The 26648-nt window shown below is 57.4% G+C and overlaps 2 protein-coding genes across 2 annotated transcripts in view; one reads left to right on the top strand and one right to left on the bottom strand.

The window, feature by feature from the left end:
• The window catches only part of P2RX4 (purinergic receptor P2X 4), a 23166-nt gene extending 13325 nt beyond the window's left edge, over positions 1-9841 (top strand). Inside the window, exons 10-13 of the mRNA XM_078883425.1 lie at positions 517-610; positions 5340-5405; positions 5774-5908; positions 9745-9841. Coding sequence (XP_078739551.1) covers positions 517-610; positions 5340-5405; positions 5774-5905 — 292 coding nt within the window. The 3' untranslated portion in view covers positions 5906-5908; positions 9745-9841. The remainder of the gene's footprint in view (positions 1-516; positions 611-5339; positions 5406-5773; positions 5909-9744) is intronic.
• Positions 9842-13286: 3445 nt separating this feature from the next.
• LOC144952951 (sodium- and chloride-dependent GABA transporter 1-like) overlaps positions 13287-26648 on the bottom strand; it is a 71291-nt gene continuing 57929 nt past the window's right edge. The window contains 7 exon segments of the mRNA XM_078883438.1: positions 13287-13406; positions 15405-15572; positions 20216-20316; positions 23102-23201; positions 23394-23534; positions 23798-23910; positions 26247-26371. Of these exon segments, the coding sequence (XP_078739564.1) occupies positions 13287-13406; positions 15405-15572; positions 20216-20316; positions 23102-23201; positions 23394-23534; positions 23798-23910; positions 26247-26371 (868 nt within the window).

Here is a 26648-nt window from a genome sequence, read left to right as displayed (position 1 = left end):
ACCACCACCACAACCACCACCACCACCACAACCACCACCAACACCACCACCAACACCACCACCACAACCACCACCACCACAACCACCACCACCACAACCACCACCACCACCACAACCACCACAACCACCACCACCACCACCAGAACCACCACCACCACAACCACAACCACCACCACAACCACCACAACCACCACCAGAACCACCACCACCACAACCACAACCACCACCACAACCACCACAACCACCACAACGACCACCACAACCACCACAACGACCACCACCACTACGCACGCCACGGCTGCGTGTGTGTTGTGCCGGGTGTTCTGTAGCTGTTGGTCCGTCTTGTCACCCTGGGGACCCCACCACCCACTGCTGCTGCTGCTGCCGCTGCCGCCGCCGCCGCCGCCGTCGCCGCCGTCGCCGCCATCGCTGCCATCTCGGAGTTCTCCCTGTCGAGTTGGTGGTCGAGGCAAGGCTGAGAGAAGTGGCTGTTCGCCCCCCCCCCCCCCCCCCCAGCTTCTCTCGCTACTTCCGCGACGCGAACGGCACGGAGAGTCGAGCCCTCATCAAGGCCTACGGCATCCGCTTCGTGGTGCAGGTCTACGGGCAGGTGAGTGGGGGGGGGGTGGGGGGGTGAGGGTGGGGGGGTGGGGGGGTGGGGGGGTGAGGGTGGGGGGGGTGGTGAGGGTGGGGGGGGTGGTGAGTGTGGGGGGTGAGTGTGGTGAGTGTGGGGGGGTGAGTGTGGTGAGTGTGGGGGGGGTGAGTGTGGTGAGTGTGGGGGGTGAGTGTGGTGAGTGTGGGGAGTGAGTGTGGTGAGGGTGGGGGGGGGGGTGAGTGTGGGGGGTGAGTGTGGGGGGGGTGAGTGTGGGGGGTGAGTGTGGGGGGGGGGGTGAGTGTGAGGGGGTGAGTGTGGTGAGTCTGGTGAGTGTGGGGGGGTGAGTGTGGGGGGGGGTGAGTGTGAGGGGGTGAGTGTGGTGAGTGTGGGGGGGGGTGAGTGTGGTGAGTGTGGTGAGTGTGGGGGGGTGAGTGTGGTGAGTGTGGTGAGTGTGGGGGGGTGAGGAATAGGGTGGTGAGTGTGGGTGAGTGAATGTGTGGGTGAGTGAATGAGTGGGTGAGTGAATGTGTGGGTGAGTGAATGAGTGGGTGAGTCAATGAGTGGGTGGGTGAATGAGTGGGTGAGTGAATGTGTGCGTGAGTGAATGTGTGGGTGAGTGAATGTGTGGGTGAGTGAATGAGTGGGTGATGAATGAGTGGGTGAGTGAATGAGTGGGTGGGTGAATGAGTGGGTGAGTGAATGTGTGGGTGAGTGAATGTGTGGGTGAGTGAATGAGTGGGTGAGTGAATGAGTGGGTGGGTGAATGTGTGGATGAGTGAATGTGTGGATGAGTGAATGTGTGGGTGAGTGAATGTGTGGGTGAGTGAATGTGTGGGTGAGTGAATGTGTGGATGAGTGAATGTGTGGGTGAGTAAATGAGTGGGTGAGTGAATGTGTGGGTGAGTGAATGAGTGGGTGAGTAAATGAGTGGGTGAGTGAATGTGTGGGTGAGTGAATGAGTGGGTGAGTGAATGAGTGGGTGAGTAAATGAGTGGGTGAGTGAATGTGTGGGTGAGTGAATGTGTGGGTGAGTAAATGAGTGGGTGAGTGAATGTGTGGGTGAGTGAATGAGTGGGTGAGTGAATGTGTGGGTGAGTAAATGAGTGGGTGAGTGAATGTGTGGGTGAGTGAATGAGTGGGTGAGTGAATGTGTGGGTGAGTGAATGAGTGGGTGAGTGAATGTGTGGGTGAGTGAATGAGTGGGTGAGTGAATGAGTGGGTGAGTGAATGTGTGGGTGAGTGAATGTGTGGGTGAGTCAATGAGTGGGTGGGTGAATGAGTGGGTGAGTGAATGTGTGCGTGAGTGAATGTGTGGGTGAGTGAATGTGTGGGTGAGTGAATGAGTGGGTGATGAATGAGTGGGTGAGTGAATGAGTGGGTGGGTGACTGAGTGGGTGAGTGAATGTGTGGGTGAGTGAATGTGTGGGTGAGTGAATGAGTGGGTGGGTGAATGAGTGGGTGAGTGAATGTGTGGGTGAGTGAATGAGTGGGTGAGTGAATGAGTGGGTGAGTGAATGAGTGGGTGAGTGAATGAGTGGGTGAGTGAATGTGTGGGTGAGTAAATGAGTGGGTGAGTGAATGTGTGGGTGAGTGAATGAGTGGGTGAGTAAATGAGTGGGTGAGTGAATGTGTGGGTGAGTGAATGAGTGGGTGGGTGAATGAGTGGGTGAGTGAATGTGTGGGTGAGTGAATGAGTGGGTGAGTGAATGAGTGGGTGAGTGAATGAGTGGGTGAGTGAATGAGTGGGTGAGTGAATGTGTGGGTGAGTGAATGTGTGGGTGAGTCAATGAGTGGGTGGGTGAATGAGTGGGTGAGTGAATGTGTGCGTGAGTGAATGTGTGGGTGAGTGAATGTGTGGGTGAGTGAATGAGTGGGTGATGAATGAGTGGGTGAGTGAATGAGTGGGTGGGTGACTGAGTGGGTGAGTGAATGTGTGGGTGAGTGAATGTGTGGGTGGGTGAATGAGTGGGTGGGTGAATGAGTGGGTGAGTGAATGTGTGGGTGAGTGAATGAGTGGGTGAGTGAATGAGTGGGTGAGTGAATGAGTGGGTGGGTGAATGAGTGGGTGAGTGAATGTGTGAGTGAGTGAATGAGTGGGTGAGTGAATGAGTGGGTGAGTGAATGTGTGGGTGAGTGAATGTGTGGGTGAGTAAATGAGTGGGTGAGTGAATGTGTGGGTGAGTGAATGAGTGGGTGAGTGAATGTGTGGGTGAGTGAATGAGTGGGTGAGTGAATGTGTGGGTGAGTGAATGAGTGGGTGAGTAAATGAGTGGGTGAGTGAATGTGTGGGTGAGTGAATGAGTGGGTGAGTGAATGTGTGGGTGAGTAAATGAGTGGGTGAGTGAATGTGTGGGTGAGTGAATGAGTGGGTGAGTGAATGAGTGGGTGAGTGAATGTGTGGGTGAGTGAATGAGTGGGTGGGTGAATGAGTGGGTGAGTGAATGAGTGGGTGGGTGAATGTGTGGGTGAGTGAATGTGTGGGTGAGTGAATGAGTGGGTGAGTGAATGAGTGGGTGAGTGAATGTGTGGGTGAGTGAATGAGTGGGTGGGTGAATGAGTGGGTGAGTGAATGAGTGGGTGAGTGAATGAGTGGGTGGGTGAATGAGTGGGTGAGTGAATGAGTGGGTGAGTGAATGTGTGGGTGAGTGAATGTGTGGGTGAGTCAATGAGTGGGTGGGTGAATGAGTGGGTGAGTGAATGTGTGCGTGAGTGAATGTGTGGGTGAGTGAATGTGTGGGTGAGTGAATGAGTGGGTGATGAATGAGTGGGTGAGTGAATGAGTGGGTGGGTGACTGAGTGGGTGAGTGAATGTGTGGGTGAGTGAATGTGTGGGTGAGTGAATGAGTGGGTGGGTGAATGAGTGGGTGAGTGAATGTGTGGGTGAGTGAATGAGTGGGTGAGTGAATGAGTGGGTGAGTGAATGAGTGGGTGGGTGAATGAGTGGGTGAGTGAATGTGTGAGTGAGTGAATGAGTGGGTGAGTGAATGAGTGGGTGAGTGAATGTGTGGGTGAGTGAATGTGTGGGTGAGTAAATGAGTGGGTGAGTGAATGTGTGGGTGAGTGAATGAGTGGGTGAGTGAATGTGTGGGTGAGTGAATGAGTGGGTGAGTGAATGTGTGGGTGAGTGAATGAGTGGGTGAGTAAATGAGTGGGTGAGTGAATGTGTGGGTGAGTGAATGAGTGGGTGAGTGAATGTGTGGGTGAGTAAATGAGTGGGTGAGTGAATGTGTGGGTGAGTGAATGAGTGGGTGAGTGAATGAGTGGGTGAGTGAATGTGTGGGTGAGTGAATGAGTGGGTGAGTGAATGAGTGGGTGAGTGAATGTGTGGGTTAGTGAATGTGTGGGTGAGTAAATGAGTGGGTGAGTGAATGAGTGGGTGAGTGAATGTGTGGGTGAGTGAATGAGTGGGTGGGTGAATGAGTGGGTGGGTGAATGAGTGGGTGAGTGAATGTGTGGGTGAGTGAATGAGTGGGTGGGTGAATGAGTGGGTGGGTGAATGAGTGGGTGAGTGAATGTGTGGGTGAGTGAATGTGTGGGTGGGTGAATGAGTGGGTGAGTGAATGTGTGGGTGAGTGAATGAGTGGGTGGGTGAATGAGTGGGTGAGTGAATGAGTGGGTGAGTGAATGTGTGGGTGAGTGAATGAGTCGGTGGGTGAATGAGTGGGTGAGTGAATGAGTGGGTGAGTGAATGAGTGGGTGGGTGAATGAGTGGGTGAGTGAATGAGTGGGTGAGTGAATGTGTGGGTGAGTGAATGTGTGGGTGAGTGAATGAGTGGGTGAGTGAATGAGTGGGTGAGTGAATGAGTGGGTGGGTGAATGAGTGGGTGAGTGAATGAGTGGGTGGGTGAATGAGTGGGTGAGTGAATGAGTGGGTGGGTGAATGAGTGGGTGAGTGAATGAGTGGGTGGGTGAATGAGTGGGTGAGTGAATGTGTGGGTGAGTGAATGTGTGGGTGGGTGAATGAGTGGGTGAGTGAATGAGTGGGTGGGTGAATGAGTGGGTGAGTGAATGAGTGGGTGGGTGAATGAGTGGGTGAGTGAATGTGTGGGTGAGTGAATGTGTGGGTGAGTGAATGTGTGGGTGGGTGAATGAGTGGGTGAGTGAATGTGTGGGTGAGTGAATGAGTGGGTGGGTGAATGAGTGGGTGAGTGAATGTGTGGGTGAGTGAATGTGTGGGTGGGTGAATGAGTGGGTGAGTGAATGTGTGGGTGAGTGAATGAGTGGGTGGGTGAATGAGTGGGTGAGTGAATGTGTGGGTGAGTGAATGAGTGGGTGAGTGAATGAGTGGGTGAGTGAATGAGTGGGTGAGTGAATGTGTGGGTGAGTGAATGTGTGGGTGGGTGAATGAGTGGGTGAGTGAATGAGTGGGTGAGTGAATGTGTGGGTGAGTGAATGTGTGGGTGGGTGAATGAGTGGGTGAGTGAATGTGTGGGTGAGTGAATGAGTGGGTGGGTGAATGAGTGGGTGAGTGAATGTGTGGGTGAGTGAATGAGTGGGTGGGTGAATGAGTGGGTGAGTGAATGAGTGGGTGAGTGAATGTGTGGGTGGGTGAATGTGTGGGTGGGTGAATGAGTGGGTGAGTGAATGTGTGGGTGAGTGAATGTGTGGGTGAGTGAATGAGTGGGTGAGTGAATGTGTGGGTGAGTGAATGAGTGGGTGAGTGGGTGATGATGCTGATGTTATGATGATGTTGTGATGATGTTGTGATGATGATGATGATGTTTTTGTGATGATGTCTCACTAGGGGAGGAAGTTTAACATCATTCCCACGCTGATGAACGTGGGATCGGGAATCGCACTCCTCGGGGTGGTGAGTGAAAAGATGGTGCAGTGCTAGTGGTGTGGTACTAGTGGTACTAGTGGTGTGGTACCAGTGGTACTAGTGGTGTGGTACTAGTGGTACCAGTGGTACTAGTGGTACCAGTGGTACCAGTGGTACTAGTGGTGTGGTACTAGTGGTACTAGTGGTACTAGTGGTACCAGTGGTACTAGTGGTGTGGTACTAGTGGTACCAGTGGTACTAGTGGTACTAGTGGTGTGGTACCAGTGGTACTAGTGGTACTAGTGGTACCAGTGGTACTAGTGGTACCAGTGGTACCAGTGGTACTAGTGGTACTAGTGGTGTGGTACTAGTGGTACCAGTGGTACTAGTGGTACTAACTAGTGGCGTGGTCACAGGCCACGGTGGTGTGTGACGTGCTGGTTCTCTACGTCTTCAAGCGCCGCCACTTGTACCGCGAGAAGAAGTTCAAAGACGCCGGTGACGACGACGACGACGGGGGGGAGGGGGGCCGCACTCCGATGATGTAGTCGGTGAGGACACCACACTCACCACACTCACCACGCCTCACCACACACACTCACCACACTCACCACACTCACCACGCCTCACCACACACACTCACCACACTCACCACGCCTCACCACACTCACTCACCACGCCTCACCACGCCTCACCACACACACTCACCACACTCACCACGCCTCACCACACACACTCACCACACTCACCACGCCTCACCACACTCACTCACCACGCCTCACCACACTCACCACACTCACCACACTCACTCACCACACTCACCACGCCTCACCACACTCACTCACCACGCCTCACCACACTCACCACGCCTCACCACACTCACCACACCTCACCACACTCACCACACCTCGCCACGCCTCACCATAACCTCACCACACTCACCACGCCTGAACACACTCACCACACTCACCACGCCTCACCACACCTCACCACCCCTCACCACACTCACCACACTCACTCACCACACTCACCATGCCTCACCACACTCACCATGCCTCACCACACTCACCATGCCTCACCACACTCACCACACCTCGCCACACCTCACCACGCCTCACCACACTCACCACACTCACTCACCACACTCACCACGCCTCACCACACACACTCACCACACTCACCACGCCTCACCACACACACTCACCACACTCACCACGCCTCACCACACTCACTCACCACGCCTCACCACACTCACCACACTCACTCACCACACTCACCACGCCTCACCACACTCACCACACCTCGCCACGCCTCACCATAACCTCACCACACTCACCACGCCTGAACACACTCACCACACTCACCACGCCTCACCACACCTCACCACCCCTCACCACACTCACCACACTCACTCACCACACTCACCATGCCTCACCACACTCACCATGCCTCACCACACTCACCACACCTCGCCACACCTCACCACGCCTCACCACACTCACCACACTCACTCACCACACTCACCACGCCTCACCACACCTCACCACACCTCACCACACTCACCACACCTCGCCACGCCTCACCATACTCACCATGCCTCACCACACTCACCACGCCTCACCACACTCACCACACCTCACCACACTCACCACACTCACCATGCCTCAACACACTCACCATGCCTCACCACACTCACCACACCTCACCACACCTCACCACGCCTCGCCACGCCTCACCACGCCTCACCACGCCTCACCACACCTCACCACACACCCCTCAACAACAACAACAACCGCCGTTCGCCACTAAGTGGCGGTGACGTCACCACGGCGCTTGTGCCAGGCTAGGTGCACCTTGAGGCCACGTAAGGTCACGGGACAGACCCAGCAGGTGCCATCGGTTGACTGCTGTGCCAGGCTAGGTGCAGGAGGAGGTCACGGGGCAGACTCAGCAAGTGCCATGGGTCGACTGGCTGAGATGACCGGTAGATGCACCACCTGTGTCCCCTACTGTGCCAACAACTTGCTGTGCTTTAGCCACCCGGCGCTCCGCTCGTTGTTGTGAGCGTCGCTCCTCTGCCCTCCGTTGTTGCTGGAGGGCGACTGCCTCCAACTGCCCAGTAGCGTCCTTCACGAGCCTCCTCGTAATTGGCAAGTCCACTCAGCTCCACGTCCTCCTGTACCACATCACTCCATCTCTTCTCTAGCCCGTGCCTCGCCCGTTTAGCCCTCTCTATCCGGCCGAACAAAAGCTGTTTAGGCATGCGGTGGCTGGGCATGCGGTGGCTGGGCATGCGGGCTACATGACCCAGCCAACGCAGCCTTACCTGCTGGAGGAGCTCACCGATGGGACTTTGTCCAGATCCTTCAAGGATTTGTGAGCTCCTTACAAAATCCAGCCTGCAGGTTAAACCCAGGATGGATCATAGGCAGGGCCAGCCTGAATGTTTCTAACCAGGGATGATGCTCCATTAGAGGGGTCCAAGTTTCACAAGCACAGAGAAGGGAGGGCATGACCATGGCCGAGAAGACTCGAAGCTTCGTGTGAAGCGACGGACCATGTAGCTTCCACACAGCAGCAGCGTTACGCAGCCGATGAAAAGATATTGCCAGTCGACTGATTCAGTGAGACCTCTGCTGTCAAACCGGAGCTGGTCATGAGCGCACTGCCGAGGTTTGAGAAACTCTCCACTCTCTCCACAACTGCCCCATCACCAATTGAGAGTGGAGGGGGTGGAGTGTTTGATGGCACAAAATACCCAGGCAATACCCAGGCAGGTGCTTAGTTTCGGTGGGGCTGATGGTAAGGCCCCACCTCTTAGTGGCACGCTCCAGGTTCAGCAGCCGCACCTCCAACTCCTCCTCTGAGTGAGCGGCAATTATCAGATCATCTGCATACATTACATGGTGGAGCAATAGGCAGCCATCCCTTGACCGCACCCGGCCATCGATCAGCCTCCCACTGTATCTGTACCGGATTGAAATTCCTCTGATACAGCCATCGAAGGCTTCACGAACTATGTGGTCGAAAAATATGTTAAATAATGTGGGAGCTAGAGGACATCCCTGTCGCACCCCAAGGTGAACGGAGAATGGCTCCAACTCCTGGCCACGTAGTTTTGCCCGGGCCCGCTCACCATCATGAAGGTCCTTAATGATCGTGAGCAGAGGGTCAGGGACTCCGAAAGCACGAAGAACAACCCAGAGCCCAGGCCTACTGATGGTATCATAGGCCTTGACCAGGTCAATAAAGCAGAGACGTAGGTCTTGTTGGAATTCCCTACATCTCTGCTGTACCACCCTGGCCTCAAACAACGTTGGGGCTCCGCAAGCCTCTCCTCAGCGTGCCTAGCAAGGCAATGTTGGATAATCCTTCCCTTGACCTTTCCCGGCACACTGAGGAGTGAGATGCCCCTGTAGTTGTTACAGTCTGTGTGGTCTGCCTTCTTAAAGAGGGGGACCTCCGGGGCATCCTTCCAATCCTGCGGAACCCGTCCAGTGGTCCAGAGTGTTAGTGTGGGAGATCATCTCTGCCCGATGCCTTTCCTCGTCTCAGACTCTGGATCGCCTTCAGTAATTCCTCAACAGATGTCACCTCAGCCAGCCACTCACAGGGAGTGATTAATTCTTCCAATATTTGAGGCACCGCAGCCTTAGCAGGCTGAGATCCAGGCGGTACCGGTCCAGCTCCCGACAGAGGAGTGGCAGCCTCTCCTCCGCAGTGAGCGTCCGAACATTCCACGTGGCCACACGTAGTGGCTGCTTTTTGCCGTTTCTGGAGGAGCCCCGAGGGTGAAGATTCAGTCTCCTGGCTCCACCAAATGGGGTTTGGCCAGGAGACGTCATAGACGCCTGTCCCCCCGGGGCCTCCGGCACAGGCTTAGCCGGATATTGTCCACGTGGTTCAGTGGAAGTTGAATTGAAGGTGGAGGGGTCACCAGCCCCTCGCACCCATCCAGAGCCCCAATTGGCCGCTGTGGTGGCTACAAGTCCAGCAGCACCCCTCACCACACTCACCACACTCACCACACACCACTCTCCACACTCACCACACCACACTCAGCACTCACCCCTCACCACACACCCCTCACCACTCACCCCTCACCACACTCACCACACTCACCACCCTCACCACACTCAACACACTCACCACACACCCCTCACACTCACCACTCACCACTCACCACACTCACCACCCTCACCACACACCACTCTCCACACTCACCACACCACACTCAGCACTCACCCCTCACCACACTCACCACACACCCCTCACCACTCACCACACTCACCACACTCACCACCCTCACCACACTCAACACACTCACCACACACCCCTCACACTCACCACTCACCACACTCACCACAGCTCTCTCTCTCTCTGTCAGGTGGCACCCGCGATGTGAAGATGACCTCTGACCTCATCCCGCCCAGAGTCCACACGGAGTGGGCGATGGTGACCCCCCCCCACCTCTCACTCCTCACTCCTCATCCATCGCTCACCCATCACCTCTCACTCCTCACCCATCGCTCACCCATCACCTCTCACTCCTCACCCATCGCTCACCCATCACCTCTCACTCCTTACCCATCGCTCACCCATCACCTCTCACTCCTCACCCATCGCTCACCCATCACCTCTCACCCATCGCTCACCCATCACCTCTCACTCCTTACCCATCGCTCACCCATCACCTCTCACTCCTTACCCATCGCTCACCCATCACCTCTCACTCCTCACCCATCGCTCACCCATCACCTCTCACTCCTCACCCATCGCTCACCCATCACCTCTCACTCCTCACCCATCGCTCACCCATCACCTCTCACTCCTTACCCATCGCTCACCCATCACCTCTCACTCCTCACCCATCGCTCACCCATCACCTCTCACTCCTCACCCATCGCTCACCCATCACCTCTCACTCCTCACCCATCGCTCACCCATCGCTCACCCATCCCCCCACCTCTCACTCCTCACCCATCACTCACTCACCCCTCACCTCTCCTCCCTCCTCACCCATCGCTCACCCATCCCACCACCTCTCCTCACTCCTCACCCATCACTGACCCCTCACCTCACCTCTCACTCCTCACCCATCGCTCACCCCTCACCTCACCTCTCACTCCTCACCCATCGCTCACTCATCCCCTCACCCCTCACTCATCCCCTCACCCCTCACTCCTCACCAATTACTCACCCCTCACCTCTCCTCACCTCGCCCATCGCTCACCCATCTCTTACCTCTACAACGATTGCTGTTGCGTTTTGCACTTGAATGATGTCATGTCCATCACCACCATTACCACCATCACCACCATTACATCACCACCACCACCATCACCACCACCACCATCACCACCACCATCACCACCATCACCACCACCACCATCACCACCACCATCACCACCATCACCACCACCACCATCACCACCACCACCATCACCACCATCACCACCATCACCACCACCACCATCACCATCATCACCACCATCACCACCACCATCACCACCACATCACCACCATCACCACCACCATCACCACCATCACCTGACGCCTGCACTATTAAACGGGATAATGCTGATGATTCTGGTTTCAGTCCAATCTGTCTCTCTCCCATCAGAGTGTTCACAGACACTGCGTGCTATGATGGGGCTCTCTATAGACAACGCGGCCAGGGGAACGTGGAGTGGACACGCCGAGTTTGTAGCACATGGGGAGGGGTTACCCAGATTCTCACACGGACACAGCCCCTCGCATAGAGATCCACAGACTCACACGGAGACCCACAGACTTACACAGAGACCCACAGACTCACACAGAGACCCACAGACTCGCACAGAGACCCACAGACTCGCACAGAGACCCACAGACTCGCACAGAGACCTACAGACTCACACAGAGACCCACAGACTTACACAGAGACCCACAGACTCACACAGAGACCCACAGACTCGCACAGAGACCCACAGACTCACACAGAGACCCACAGACTCACACAGAGACCCACAGACTCGCACAGAGACCTACAGACTCACACAGAGACCCACAGACTTACAGAGACCCACAGACTTACACAGAGACCCACAGACTCACACAGAGACCCACAGACTCGCACAGAGACCCACAGACTCACACAGAGACCCACAGACTTACACAGAGACCCACAGACTCATACAGAGACCCACAGACTCACACAGAGACCCACAGACTCACACAGAGACCCACAGACTCACACAGAGACCCACAGACTCACACAGAGACCCACAGACTTACACAGAGACCCACAGACTCACACAGAGACCCACAGACTTACACAGAGACCCACAGACTCACACAGAGACCCACAGACTCACACAGAGACCCACAGACTCGCACGGCCAGGTACGGGTAGCCGGGTATCGGGTAGGGTACGGGTATCGGGTAGGGTACGGGTATCGGGTAGGGTACGGGCATCGGGTAGGGTACGGGCATCGGGTAGGGTACGGGTATCGGGTAGGGTACGGGCATCGGGTAGGGTACGGGAATCGGGTAGGGTACGGGTATCGGGTAGGGTACGGGCATCGGGTAGGGTACGGGTATCGGGTAGGGTACGGGCATCGGGTAGGGTACGGGTATCGGGTAGGGTACGGGTATCGGGTAGGGTAGACGGGTATCGGGTACCCGGTTGCGACCTCTGGCCTGTAGGCACTGGGAAGGTTTTGCCAGCTAAGACAACGCGACAAGTCCATCAAAGTCCTGTCACAAGACGTCCTATCAGGAGGTGCTTCTGCGCCAGTCGGAGTGCCGCGCTGCTGCACATGATTCTAACGCTGCTGCGGGTTTCATCTTGAATGTGTCATGCGAGTGTCAATGGGGTTGCTGCTGGGCTCTGGTCCAATCACGCGGCCCGGGGTACTGGGGGGCGGAGCCTGGTCTGTGTGTGGGAGGGGCCGCCGTTCACCTCTCCTCCAATGGGAGGAGGCGGCGAGGTGAATGGGGGCGGAGCCAGCGGGGCAGTATGGGAAGGCCGGATGTGACGACCCGGAGGGGGAGGAGTCAGGGTCACGTGGGGGGAGTGTATATAAGTGGGAGCCCGCAGGAGGTCGGGGCAGTCGGGGAAGTGAAGAGTCTGAGCCGCGTTGGGCGGCGAGGGAGAGAGATCCGCGCCATCGGCCACGTGGCCCAAGGAGCTCGGCATGCCGTCGGCCAGCGGAGTGCGGGAGTGGAGGAGCTAACGGGGGAGGGTGCGGGGCACGCGAGAGAGAGAGGGAGAGAGAGTGAGAGAGTGAGTGAGAGAGTGAGTGAGTGTGAGAGTGAGTGTGAGAGTGAGAGAGAGTGTGTGGCACGCGAGACGACGCTGCTCCGTGGAGGAGGCCAGCATCGGGGTGCGGAGAAGAAGCTGAATAAGAGGCAAGCGTAGACCAGCGGAGACCAGCGGAGACCAGCGGAGACCAGCGGAGACCAGCGTCGCCTGACGGAGTCTTTTATTACAAATGTTTCAACGTTCCCGGCACCACCGCGGCGGCGGCGGTGGTGGTGATGGTGGTGGTGGTAATGGTGGTGGTGGTGGTGGTGGTGGCGGCGGCGGTGGTGGTGGTGATGGTGGTGGTGGTGGTGGCGGCGGCGGCGTTGGGGTTTGTTCATCCAGAGTCGTGGGGACACCAAGGGGCAGGCCTCGTGCCTCTCGCCTCCTGGCCCCGGGGTGGACAGCCAGTTTGGTGAGGCTCCTCCCTGCGCTGAGCCTCACCAGGTGAGCCTCACCGGATGAGGCCCCTCACCAGGTGAGGCTCCCCGCTAGAGCGCCGTCTGTGCGGTGACCTCAGGGTCAGGGTCACCGGGTGAGGCTCCTCACCAGGTGAGGCCCCCCCTCACTAGGTGAGGCCCCCCCTCACCAGGTGAGGCCCCCCCTCACCGGATGAGGCCCCCCCTCACCAGGTGAGCTCCCCGCTAGAGCGCCGTCTGCACGGTGACCTCAGGGTGAGTTGGTGAGGGGCACCGCTTGGACTGAGTCGCCTCCTCCCAGTCGGAGCGGCGAACAGCACGGGGAGTCACGGAGCTCTTGAGGCGCTGGGGAGGGGGGCGGGGGGGAGGGGGGAGGGGGGAGGGGGGCGGGGGGAGGGGGGAGGGGGGGAGGGGGGAGGGGGGGGAGGGGGGGGAGGGGGGGGAGGGGGGAGGGGGGGGGGGGGGGAGGGGGGGAGGGGGGGAGGGGGGGAATGAGAGGCACGGTGTTGGTGGTGGTTCCAGTGTGTGTGGTACAGGTTTGTGTGTGTGAGTGTGTGTGAGTGTGTGAGTGTCTGGACCACTGGACGGGTTCCGCAGGACTGGAAGGATGCCCTGGTGGTCCCCCTCTTTAAGAAGGGGGACCGTACCGACTGTAACAACTACAGGGGCATCTCACTCCTCAGTGTGCCGGGTAAGGTCCTGGCAAGGATTATTCAACATCGCCTTGCTAGGCACGCTGAGGAGAGGCTTGCGGAGCCCCAATGCGGTTTCAGGAAAGGGCGGTCCTGCACAGATGCCATATTTTCTGTCCGTCTGCTACAGCAGAGGTGTAGGGAATTCCAAAAAGACCTACATCTCTGCTTTATTGACCTGGTCAAGGCCTATGATACCATCAGTAGGACTGGGCTCTGGGTTGTTCTTCGTGCTTTCGGAGTCCCTGACCCTCTGCTCACGATCATTAAGGACCTTCATGATGGTGAGCGGGCCCGGGTAAAACTACGTGGCCGGGAGTCGGAGCCTTTCCCTGTACACCTTGGGTTGCGACAGGGATGTCCTCTGGCTCCCACATTATTTAACATCTATTTCGACTGCGTAGTTCGTGAAGCCTTCAATAGCTGTACCGGGGGAATTACCATTTGGTACAGATATAATGGGAGGCTGATCGACGCCCGGGTGCGATCAAGGGATGGCTCCCTATTGGTCAACCACGTTATGTATGCCGATGATTTGGTAATAGCTGCTCATTCAGAAGAGGAGTTGGAGACGCTGCTGCTGAGACTGGAGCGTGCCACTAAGAGGTGGGGCCTTACCATCAGCCCCACCAAAACTAAGCACCTGCCTGGGTATTTTGTACCATCGAGCACTCCACCCCCACAACTCCCAATCGGTGATGGGGCAGTTGTGGAGAGAGTGGAGAGTTTCCCATACCTGGGCAGTGTGCTTATGACCGGCTCCAGTTTATCAGCAGAGGTCTCACTCCGAATCAGTCGAGCGGCAATATCTTTTCATCGGTTGCGTAACGCTGTGTGGAAGCTACCTGGTCTGTCGCTCCGCACGAAGCTTCAGGTCTTCTCGGCCACGGTCATTCCCTCCCTTCTCTACGCTTGCGAAACGTGGACCCCCCTAGTGGAGCATCTTCGCCGGTTGGAAACATTTAGGCTGGCCTGCCTACGATCCATCCTGGGTTTAACCAGGCTGGATTGTGTGAGGAGCTCACAAGTCCTTGAAAGATCTGGGCAAAGTCCCATCAGTGAGCTCCTCCGGCAGGCAAGGCTGCGTTGGCTGGGTCATGTAGCCCGCATGCCCAGCCACCGCATGCCTAAACAGCTTTTGTTCGGCCGGATCGAGGGGGCTAAACGGGCGCGGCACGGGCTAGAGAAGAAATGGAGTGATGTGGTACAGGAGGACGTGGAGCTGAGTGGACTTGCCGATGACTGGTACCAGCGATGTCAAGATCGGCCTCAGTGGAGGAGGCTCGTGAAGGACGCTACTGGGCAGTTGGAGGCAGTCGCCCTCCAACAACAATGGAGGGCGGAGGAGCGACGCTCACAACAACGAGCGGAGCGCCGGGTGGCTAAAGCACAGCAAGTTGGCACAGTAGGGGGCACAGGTGGTGCATCAGCCAGTCATCTCGGTCATCTCGGTCAGTCGACCCGTGGCACCTGGGTCTGCCCCGTGACCTCCTGTCAGCGGGCGTTCGACACTTCACGTGGCCTCAGGGTGCACATGGCCTGGCACAAGCGTCGTGGTGACGTCACCGCCACTTAGTGGCGAATGGCGGTTGTTGTTGTTGTTGTGTGAGTGTGAGTGAGTGTGTGAGTGTGTGAGTGTGTGTAGACTCACCTGCATGAAGGTGCCCTGCGCTGTGTAGAGGGTGTGCGCCATGCCCAGGGGGATCCAGCCGATGGAGAGGAGTGACACGGCCCAGCCGAGGCCCTCTGCCCAGGCCGGGTAGACGTAGTCCCCGTAGCGCACCGGCTCGTACTGCAGCACGCTGAACACCAGGATGGCCTGCGCACACACACACACAGAGCACTCGACGCGTGTCCGTGTGTGTCAGTCGGTGTGTGTCTACCTGTGTGTGTGTCAGTCTGTGTCAGTCTGTGTCTACCTGTGTGTGTGTGTGTGTCAGTCTGTGTGTGTCTACCTGTGTGTGTGTGTCAGTCTGTGTCAGTCTGTGTGTGGGTCAGTCTGTGTGTGTCTGTGTGTGTGTCTACCTGTGTGTGTGTCTACCTGTGTGTGTCAGTCTGTGTGTCAGTCTGTGTGTGTGTCTACCTGTGTGTGTGTGTCAGTCTGTGTCTACCTGTGTGTGTGTGTACCTGTGTGTGTGTGTGTCAGTGTGTGTCTCCCTGTGTGTGTGTGTGTCAGTCTGTGTCAGTCTGTGTCTACCTGTGTGTGTGTCTACCTGTGTGTGTGTGTGCGTGTCAGTGTGTGTCTACCTGTGTGTGTGTGTCAGTCTGTGTCAGTCTGTGTCTACCTGTGTCTACCTGTGTGTGTGTCAGTGTGTGTCTACGGTCCGGCAAAACAACCTCCTACCTCCTCGCGGTGCCGGACGGGCAACATTGTCGTGGGCAGTGCTGTGGGGGGAGGGCCAATGCCCATTGGCCCTCTCCCCTCATGGCGTCTGTGACCACCACAGTGGCTAAACGGGGGCTCTGGACGGGTGCGAGGGGCTGGTAACCCCTCCACCTTCAATTAACCACCACTAAACTACGAAGTAAACATAAACCTGTAATTAATAAGCTTGTGCCGGAGGCCCCGGGGGGTCAGGCTTTTATGACGTCTCCTGGCCAAACCCCGTTTGGCGGAGCCAGGAGATTGAATTTTAACCCTCGGGGCTCCTCCAGAAACAACGAAAAACCATTGCGGATGGCCACGTGGAATGTTCGAACGCTCACTGCGGAGGAGAGGCTGCCACTCCTCTGTCGGGAGCTGGACCGGTACCGCCTGGATCTCTGTGGCATTCAGGAGGTCCGGTGGACCGGTTCTGGCTCCTGCCACCATGAGGGGTGGACAGTCCTCTACTCGGGGCAGGAGACTGCCAAACAACAGGGTGTGGCTCTTCTTCTGAACAAAAGAATGAAGGGGGCGTGGGAGCGTGGCGGTGAGGTGTGGGAAGCTGTAAGCCCCAGGATACTTTGGGCTCGCCTTCCCATCAACCAGAGGCGAGGAGTGGTGGTCGTGGTTACTTATGCCCCCACCGAAGACGAACATCTGTGGAGGGATGCAGGCAAAGCCGATGAGTCGGACGCTTTCTATGACCTCCTGTCACAGGTGCTGGCTAAAGTGGCCACTCGGGATAGAGTCATCTTGTTGGGTGACTTCAATGCCCGAGTTGGTCATGATACTGGCACCTGGTCTGGAGTGATTGGAAGGCATGGGCCAGATCAGCTCAATAATAACGGTAGGAGGCTGCTAGATTTTTGTGCAGCCCATGGGCTTGTAATTACCAACACGCTCTTCCGGCATCGGCGCATCCACACAACATCATGGATGCATGCCGGGTCCAAGCAAGAACATCTGCTGGACTACGTAGTGACGGACCAGCGGATGCGAGCCCATGTCCTTGACACCAGGACCTACCGTGGAGCTGATCTGCCCTCTGACCATCGACTAGTCATCTGTAAGATGCGCCTGCCATTCTTCCACTCCGGTGGTGGGTGTACACCCAGGATCCCATTCCAACCAAAAGTGGCCTGGTCTAAGTTAGCTGATGAAAGTTGCAAGCGAGAATTTCATCATCGCTTGCAGCTGGGGTTGGCATCGTCCCCCACTCCACCTGATGTCGAGGGTAAATGGGCGAGGTTTAAGACTGTGACTCATGCAGCTGCAATGGCTGCTTTGGGTACGCGGTCCAGACCTCCCCGGGAACCCTGGCTGACGGAGGAGGTGTTCAGGTTAATTGAGAAAAAGCGACAGGCCCACTCTCATCGCCTACAGCATCCCACGTCAGAGAATGAGGAGGTTTACCGCAGTCTTCGCTCGGAGGTTCGGAGAGCCGTGAGGCGCTGTAAGGATGGGTGGTGGTCGCGGGTTGCTGAGGAGATGGAGTCTGCCTCAGTGGCCCGCGATCACAAATCACTATTTAACTCCATCAAAAAAGTAACCTGCAGCGCCACACCTATTACCATCATTAGAGGAAAAAACGGTGATCCAATCTCCGACCCCCAGGAACAGGTTTGCAGATTTGCTGAGCATTTCTGTGAGGTCCTGGGGGAGGGAAAATCTCTCAGCCAGGAAAACATCATGGCACAAAGTGGGGATAACCCTGCTGAGGCTGCGGTGCCTCAAATATTGGAAGAGGTCACCCCCTGTGAGTGGCTGGCTGAGGTACCGGCTGTTGAGGAAGTACTGAGGGCGATCCGGAGTCTGAGACCAGGGAAGGCACCGGGCAGAGATGATCTCCCAGGCGAAATGCTGAGGGAGGGTGGCGTTTGTGCACAGACTGCCCTATATGACATCATAACAACAGTCTGGACCACTGGACGGCTTCCGCAGGACTGGAAGGATGCCCTGGTGGTCCCCCTCTTTAAGAAGGGGGACCGTACCGACTGTAACAACTACAGGGGCATCTCACTCCTCAGTGTGCCGGGTAAGGTCCTGGCAAGGATTATTCAACATCGCCTTGCTAGGCACGCTGAGGAGAGGCTTGCGGAGCCCCAATGTGGTTTCAGGAAAGGGCGGTCCTGCACAGATGCCATATTTTCTGTCCGTCTGCTACAGCAGAGGTGTAGGGAATTCCAAAAAGACCTACATCTCTGCTTTATTGACCTGGTCAAGGCCTATGATACCATCAGTAGGACTGGGCTCTGGGTTGTTCTTCGTGCTTTCGGAGTCCCTGACCCTCTGCTCACGATCATTAAGGACCTTCATGATGGTGAGCGGGCCCGGGTAAAATTACGTGGCCGGGAGTCGGAGCCTTTCCCTGTACACCTTGGGGTGCGACAGGGATGTCCTCTGGCTCCCACATTATTTAACATCTATTTCGACTGCGTAGTTCGTGAAGCCTTCAATAGCTGTACCGGGGGAATTACCATTTGGTACAGATACAATGGGAGGCTGATCGACGCCCGGGTGCGATCAAGGGATGGCTCCCTATTGGTCAACCACGTTATGTATGCCGATGATTTGGTAATAGCTGCTCATTCAGAAGAGGAGTTGGAGACGCTGCTGCTGAGACTGGAGCGTGCCACTAAGAGGTGGGGCCTTACCATCAGCCCCACCAAAACTAAGCACCTGCCTGGGTATTTTGTACCATCGGGCACTCCGCCCCCACAACTCCCAATCGGTGATGGGGCAGTTGTGGAGAGAGTAGAGAGTTTCCCATACCTGGGCAGTGTGCTCATGACCGGCTCCAGTTTATCAGCAGAGGTCTCACTCCGAATCAGTCGAGCGGCAATATCTTTTCATCGGTTGCGTAACGCTGTGTGGAAGCTACCTGGTCTGTCGCTCCGCACGAAGCTTCAGGTCTTCTCGGCCACGGTCATTCCCTCCCTTCTCTATGCTTGCGAAACGTGGACCCCCCTAGTGGAGCATCTTCGCCGGTTGGAAACATTTAGGCTGGCCTGCCTACGATCCATCCTGGGTTTAACCAGGCTGGATTGTGTGAGGAGCTCACAAGTCCTTGAAAGATCTGGGCAAAGTCCCATCAGTGAGCTCCTCCGGCAGGCAAGGCTGCGTTGGCTGGGTCATGTAGCCCGCATGCCCAGCCACCGCATGCCTAAACAGCTTTTGTTCGGCCGGATCGAGGGGGCTAAACGGGCGCGGCACGGGCTAGAGAAGAGATGGAGTGATGTGGTACAGGAGGACGTGGAGCTGAGTGGACACGCCGATGACTGGTACCAGCGGTGTCAAGATCGGCCTCAGTGGAGGAGGCTCGTGAAGGACGCTACTGGGCAGTTGGAGGCAGTCGCCCTCCAACAACAACGGAGGGCGGAGGAGCGACGCTCACAACAACGAGCGGAGCGCCGGGTGGCTAAAGCACAGCAAGTTGGCACAGTAGGGGGCACAGGTGGTGCATCAGCCAGTCATCTCGGTCATCTCGGTCAGTCGACCCGTGGCACCTGGGTCTGCCCCGTGACCTCCTGCCAGCGGGCGTTCGACACTTCACGTGGCCTCAAGGTGCACATGGCCTGGCACAAGCATCGTGGTGACGTCACCGCCACTTAGTGGCGAATGGCGGTTGTTGTTGTTGTGTGTGTCTACCTGTGTGTGTGTGTCAGTGTGTGTCTCCCTGTGTGTGTGTGTGTCAGTCTGTGTCAGTCTGTGTCTACCTGTGTGTGTGTCTACCTGTGTGTATGTGTGTGTCAGTGTGTGTCTACCTGTGTGTGTGTGTCAGTCTGTGTCAGTCTGTGTCTACCTGTGTGTGTGTGTGTCTACCTGTGTGTGTGTGTCAGTGTGTGTCTTCCTGTGTGTGTGTGTGTCTACCTGTGTGTGTGTGTGTGTCAGTGTGTGTCTCCCTGTGTGTGTGTGTGTGTCAGTCTGTGTCAGTCTGTGTCTACCTGTGTGTGTGTCTACCTGTGTGTGTGTGTGTCAGTGTGTGTCTACCTGTGTGTGTGTGTGTGTGTCTCCCTGTGTATGTGTGTGTCAGTCTGTGTCTACCTGTGTGTGTGTGTGTCTACCTGTGTGTGTGTGTCAGTGTGTGTGTGTCTCACAGTGACGAGGCAGGGAGAGGCGACCATCCAGCACAGACGGAAGAAGACATTCGGCTTCCTGCCCAACATCTCCTCGATGTTGCTGCTCAGCCTGGAGCTCCCTGCACACGCACACAGACACAGCTCCCCCAGGTAGCCTCTAGCAGGATGTAGGGGCAAGTGCTCCTATTAGCGAATAGCACCACCTATGAAGGCTACCGGCACTGTGGCTACACACAGAGAGGGGGTGGGTGGCCAGCACCACGCCCGGCCGCCTTTGTCTCCCCAGTGGCGATGTTTTACTAGACACAGCACACACCACACACTCACCACACACTCACCCACACAATCACCCACTCACTCACACACTCACCACACACTCACCCACACACTCACCCACACACTCACTCACCCACTCACTCACACACTCACCCACACACTCACCCACACACTCACCCACACACTCACCCACACACTCACCCACACACTCACTCACCCACTCACTCACACACTCACCCACACACTCACCCACACACTCACCCACACACTCACCACACACACACTCACCCACACACTCACCTACACACTCACCACACACACACTCACCACACACTCACCACACACTCACCCACACACTCACCACACACTCACCCACACACTCACCACACTCACCACACACACACTCACCCACACACTCACCACACACACACTCACCTACACACTCACCACACACACACTCACCACACACTCACCACATACTCACCCACACACTCACCCACACACTCACCCACACACACACTAACCCACTCACCCACACACTCACCCACACACTCACCACACACTCACCACACACTCACCACACACTCACCCACACACTCACCACACTCACCACACTCACCCACACACTCACCACACACTCACCACACACACACTCACCCACACACACACTCACCACACACTCAGCACACACTCAGCACACACTCACCACACACTCACCACACACTCACCCACACACTCACCCACACACCACACTCACCACACTCACCACACACACACTCACCCATACACTCACCACACACTCACCACACACACACTCACACACTCACCACACACACACCCACACACTCACCACACACACACTCACCCACACACACACTCACCACACACTCACCACACACTCACCACACACTCACCACACACACACCCACACACTCACCACACACACTCACCACACACTCACCACACACTCACCACACACACTCACCACACACTCACCACACACTCACCACACACACACCCACACACTCACCACACACTCACCACACACTCACCACACACTCACCACACACACACCCACACACTCACCACACACACTCACCACACACCACACACTCACCACACACACTCACCACACACTCACTCACCCACACACACACTCCCCACACACTCACCACACACTCACCACACACTCACCACACACTCACCCACACACTCACCCACACACTCACCCACACACACACTAACCCACTCACCCACACACTCACCCACACACTCACCACACACACACTCACCCACACACTCACCCACACACTCACCACACACACACTCACCACACACTCACCACACACTCACCACACACACACTCACCACACACTCACCACACACTCACCCACACACTCACTCACCCACTCACTCACACACTCACCCACACACTCACCCACACACTCACCCACACACTCACCCACACACTCACCACACACACACTCACCCACACACTCACCTACACACTCACCACACACACACTCACCACACACTCACCACACACTCACCCACACACTCACCACACACTCACCCACACACTCACCACACTCACCACACACACACTCACCCACACACTCACCACACACACACTCACCCACACACTCACCTACACACTCACCACACACACACTCACCACACACTCACCACACACTCACCCACACACTCACCCACACACTCACCCACACACACACTAACCCACTCACCCACACACTCACCCACACACTCACCACACACTCACCACACACTCACCACACACTCACCCACACACTCACCACACTCACCACACTCACCCACACACTCACCACACACTCACCACACACACACTTACCCACACACACACTCACCACACACTCAGCACACACTCAGCACACACTCACCACACACTCACCACACACTCACCCACACACCACACTCACTACACTCACCACACACACACTCACCCACACACTCACCACACACTCACCACACACACACTCACACACTCACCACACACACACCCACACACTCACCACACACACACTCACCCACACACACACTCACCACACACTCACCACACACTCACCCACACACTCACCACACACACTCACCACACACTCACCACACACACTCACCACACACTCACCACACACACACTCACACACTCACCACACACACACCCACACACTCACCACACACACACTCACCACACACTCACCACACACTCACCACACACTCACCACACACACACCCACACACTCACCACACACAATCACCACACACTCACCACACACTCACCACACACACTCACCACACACTCACCACACACACACTCACCCACACACACACTCACCACACACTCACCACACACTCACCACACACACCCACACACTCACCACACACACACTCACCCACACACACACTCACCACACACTCACCACACACTCACCACACACTCACCCACACACTCACCACACACTCACCCACACACTCACCACACTCACCACACACACACTCACCCACACACTCACCACACACACACTCACCACACTCACCACACACTCACCACACACTCACCACACACTCACCACACACTCACCACACACTCACCGTACACCAAGCAGACTGCCACCACCTCAAAGCAGGCGAGGAAGGTGAGGGAGATGATCGCCGTGTAGTGGTCCATCAGCTGGAAGAAGTAGATGCCTCCCTACGCCACCATCATCATCACCACCATCATCATCACTATCATCATCACCATCACTATCATCATCACCATCATCACCAACATCACCATCATCACGATCATCATCATCATCACCATGTGGTGGAGCTCCACACCTGTGGTAGAGCTCCCCACCTCTGTGGTGGAGCTCCACCCCTGCGTCATGGAGGTGCCCACCTCCGTGATGTTAGGCAGGCCCAGCAGCAGGGCGAGGCTGCAGACTGCCGCCACCAGCAGCTCCCTCCTGCCCAGCAGCCGCAGCAGCGTCGCTCCGTAGCTGTCCATCAGCGTGGTCACCATCACCTCCACCATGGCGAACTGCAGCACCACCATCACCACCATCACCACCATCATCACCAACACCATTACCACCACCACCATCACCACCACCATCACCACCAACATCACCATCACCACCATCACCACCATCATCATCACCATCGTCATCATCACCACCATCACCACCATCATCGTCACCGTCACCACCACCATCACCACCGTCACCACCACCACCACCGTCACCACCATCACCACCATCACCACCATCAGCACCCTCGCCGTGGGTGCACATCCCCTGGCACCTGGCTGTCGAGTCCCAGGCAGAGCAGCATGAAGAAGAAGAGGACAGCCCAGAGGGGAGACACGGGGAGGGTGGAGAACACCTCGGGGTAGACCACGAACACCAGGCCAGGGCCTGGGGAGACACGGGGAGACACGGGGAGACGTGGTAGAGACACGGGGAGACATGAGACACGGGGAGACACGGGGAGACGTGGTAGAGACACGGGGAGACACGGGGAGACGTGGTGGAGACACGGGGAGACATGAGACATGGGGAGACACGGGGATACGTGGTGGAGACACGGGGAGACATGAGACACGGGGAGGCGTGGTAGAGACACGGGGAGACACGGGGAGTCGTGGGGGAGACACGGGGAGACACGGGGAGACGTGGTAGAGACACGGGGAGACATGAGACATGGGGAGACACGGGGATACGTGGTGGAGACACGGGGAGACATGAGACACGGGGAGGCGTGGTAGAGACACGGGGAGACATGAGACATGGGGAGGCGTGGTAGAGACACGGGGAGACATGAGACACGGGGAGACACGGGGAGACGTGGTAGAGACACGGGGAGACATGAGACACGGGGAGACACGGGGAGACGTGGTAGAGACACGGGGAGACATGAGACACGGGGAGACACGGGGAGACGTGGTAGAGACACGGGGAGACACGGGGATATGTGGTGGAGACACGGGGAGACATGAGACACGGGGAGACGTGGTAGAGACACGGGGAGACACGGGGAGACGTGGGGGAGACACGGGGAAGACTCAGGGAGAGTTAAATGAGTGGGTAGGTGAGTGAGTGGGTTGCCGAGTGGGTAGGTGAGTAAGTGGGTAGGTGAGTGGGTGGCTAAGTGAGTGGGTGGGTGGGTGAGTGAGTGAGTGGGTTGCCGAGTGAGTAGGTGAGTAAGTGGGTAGGTGAGTGGGTGGGTGAGTAGGTGAGTGGGTAGGTGAGTGAGTGAGTGGGTAGGTGAGTGGGTGGCTAAGTGAGTGGGTGGGTGGGTGAGTGAGTGAGTGGGTAGGTGAGTAAGCGGGTGGGTGGGTGGGTAGGTGAGTGGGCGGCTAAGTGAGCGGGTGGGTAGGTGAGTGAGCGGGTAGATGAGTGGGTGGGTAAGTGAGTGAGCGGGTAGGTGAGTAAGCGGGTGGGTGAGTGGGTGGGTAAGTGAGTGGGTAGGTGGGTGGGTAGGTGAGTGAGCGGGTGGGTGGGTAGGTGAGTGAGCGGGTGGGTAGGTGAGTGAGCGGGTGGGTGGGTAGGTGAGTGAGCGGGTGGGTAGGTGAGTGAGCGGGTGCGTGAGTGGGTGGGTAAGTTAGTGGGTAGGTGGGTGGGTAGGTGAGTGAGCGGGTGGGTGGGTAGGTGAGTGAGCGGGTGGGTAGGTGAGTGAGCAGGTGGGTGGGTAGGTGAGTGAGCGGGTGGGTGGGTAGGTGAGTGAGCGGGTGGGTGGTTGGGTAGGTGAGCGAGCGGGCGGGTGGGTAGGTGAGCGAGCGGGTGGGTGGGTAGGTGAGCGAGCGGGTGGGTGGGTAGGTGAGTGAGCGGGTGGGTGGGTGGGTAGGTGAGTGGGTGGGTGGGTAGGTGAGTGAGCGGGTGGGTGGGTAGGTGAGTGAGCGGGTGGATGGGTGGGTAGGTGAGTGAACGGGTGGGTGGGTGGGTAGGTAGGTGAGTGAGTGAGCGGGTGGGTGGGTGGGTAGGTGAGCAAGCGGGCGGGTGGGTAGGTGAGTGAGCGCGTGGGTGGGTGGGTAGGTGAGTGAGCGGGTGGGTGGGTAGGTGAGTGAACGGGTGGGTAGGTGAGTGAGCGGGTGCGTGAGTGGGTGGGTAAGTTAGTGGGTAGGTGGGTGGGTAGGTGAGTGAGCGGGTGGGTAGGTGAGTGAGCAGGTGGGTGGGTAGGTGAGTGAGCGGGTGGGTGGGTAGGTGAGTGAGCGGGTGGGTGGTTGGGTAGGTGAGCGAGCGGGCGGGTGGGTAGGTGAGCGAGCGGGTGGGTGGGTAGGTGAGCGAGCGGGTGGGTGGGTAGGTGAGTGAGCGGGTGGGTGGGTGGGTAGGTGAGTGAACGGGTGGGTGGGTGGGTAGGTGAGTGGGTGGGTGGGTAGGTGAGTGAGCGGGTGGGTGGGTAGGTGAGTGAGCGGGTGGATGGGTGGGTAGGTGAGTGAACGGGTGGGTGGGTGGGTAGGTAGGTGAGTGAGTGAGCGGGTGGGTGGGTGGGTAGGTGAGCAAGCGGGCGGGTGGGTAGGTGAGTGAGCGCGTGGGTGGGTGGGTAGGTGAGTGAGCGGGTGGGTGGGTAGGTGAGTAAACGGGTGGGAAGGTGGGTGGGTGAGTGGGCGAGTGGGTAGGTGGGTGGGTGAGTGGGCGAGTGGGTGGGTGGGTAGGTAAGTGAGCGGATGGGTAGGTGGGTGGGTGGGTGAGTGGGTGAGTGGGTGAGCGAGTGGGGTAGGTGAGCGAGTGGGTGAGTTGGTGGGTAGTCTCACCGTCTGTGGCGATGTCCTGCACGGGCACCCCGTGCGTGTGGGACATGAAGCCGATGGCCGAGAAGACGACGAATCCGGCGAAGATGCTGGTGGCCGAGTTGAGGATGGAGACGAAGAGCGTGTCCCTGTGCACAGCAGCACCACCCACCCACACCGCCCTCGCTACAGCCCAGCTACCTACACAGCTACCCACACAGCCCTCGCTACAAGCCCAGCTACAACCCCCACCCCGCTACCCACAGCCCCCACCCCGCTACCCACAGCCCCCACCCCGCTACCCACAGCCCCCACCCCGCTACCCACAACCCCCACCCCGCTACCCACAGCCCCCACCCCGCTACCCACAGCCCCCACCCCGCTACCCACAACCCCCACCCCGCTACCCACAGCCCCCACCCCGCT

This window comes from Lampetra fluviatilis, chromosome 71 (assembly GCF_964198595.1).
Source record: "Lampetra fluviatilis chromosome 71, kcLamFluv1.1, whole genome shotgun sequence".
Classification (NCBI taxonomy): Eukaryota; Metazoa; Chordata; class Hyperoartia; order Petromyzontiformes; family Petromyzontidae; genus Lampetra; species Lampetra fluviatilis.
The sequence above is the reverse complement of the archived record's forward strand: the minus strand, read 5'-3'. Positions and strand labels throughout refer to the sequence as shown.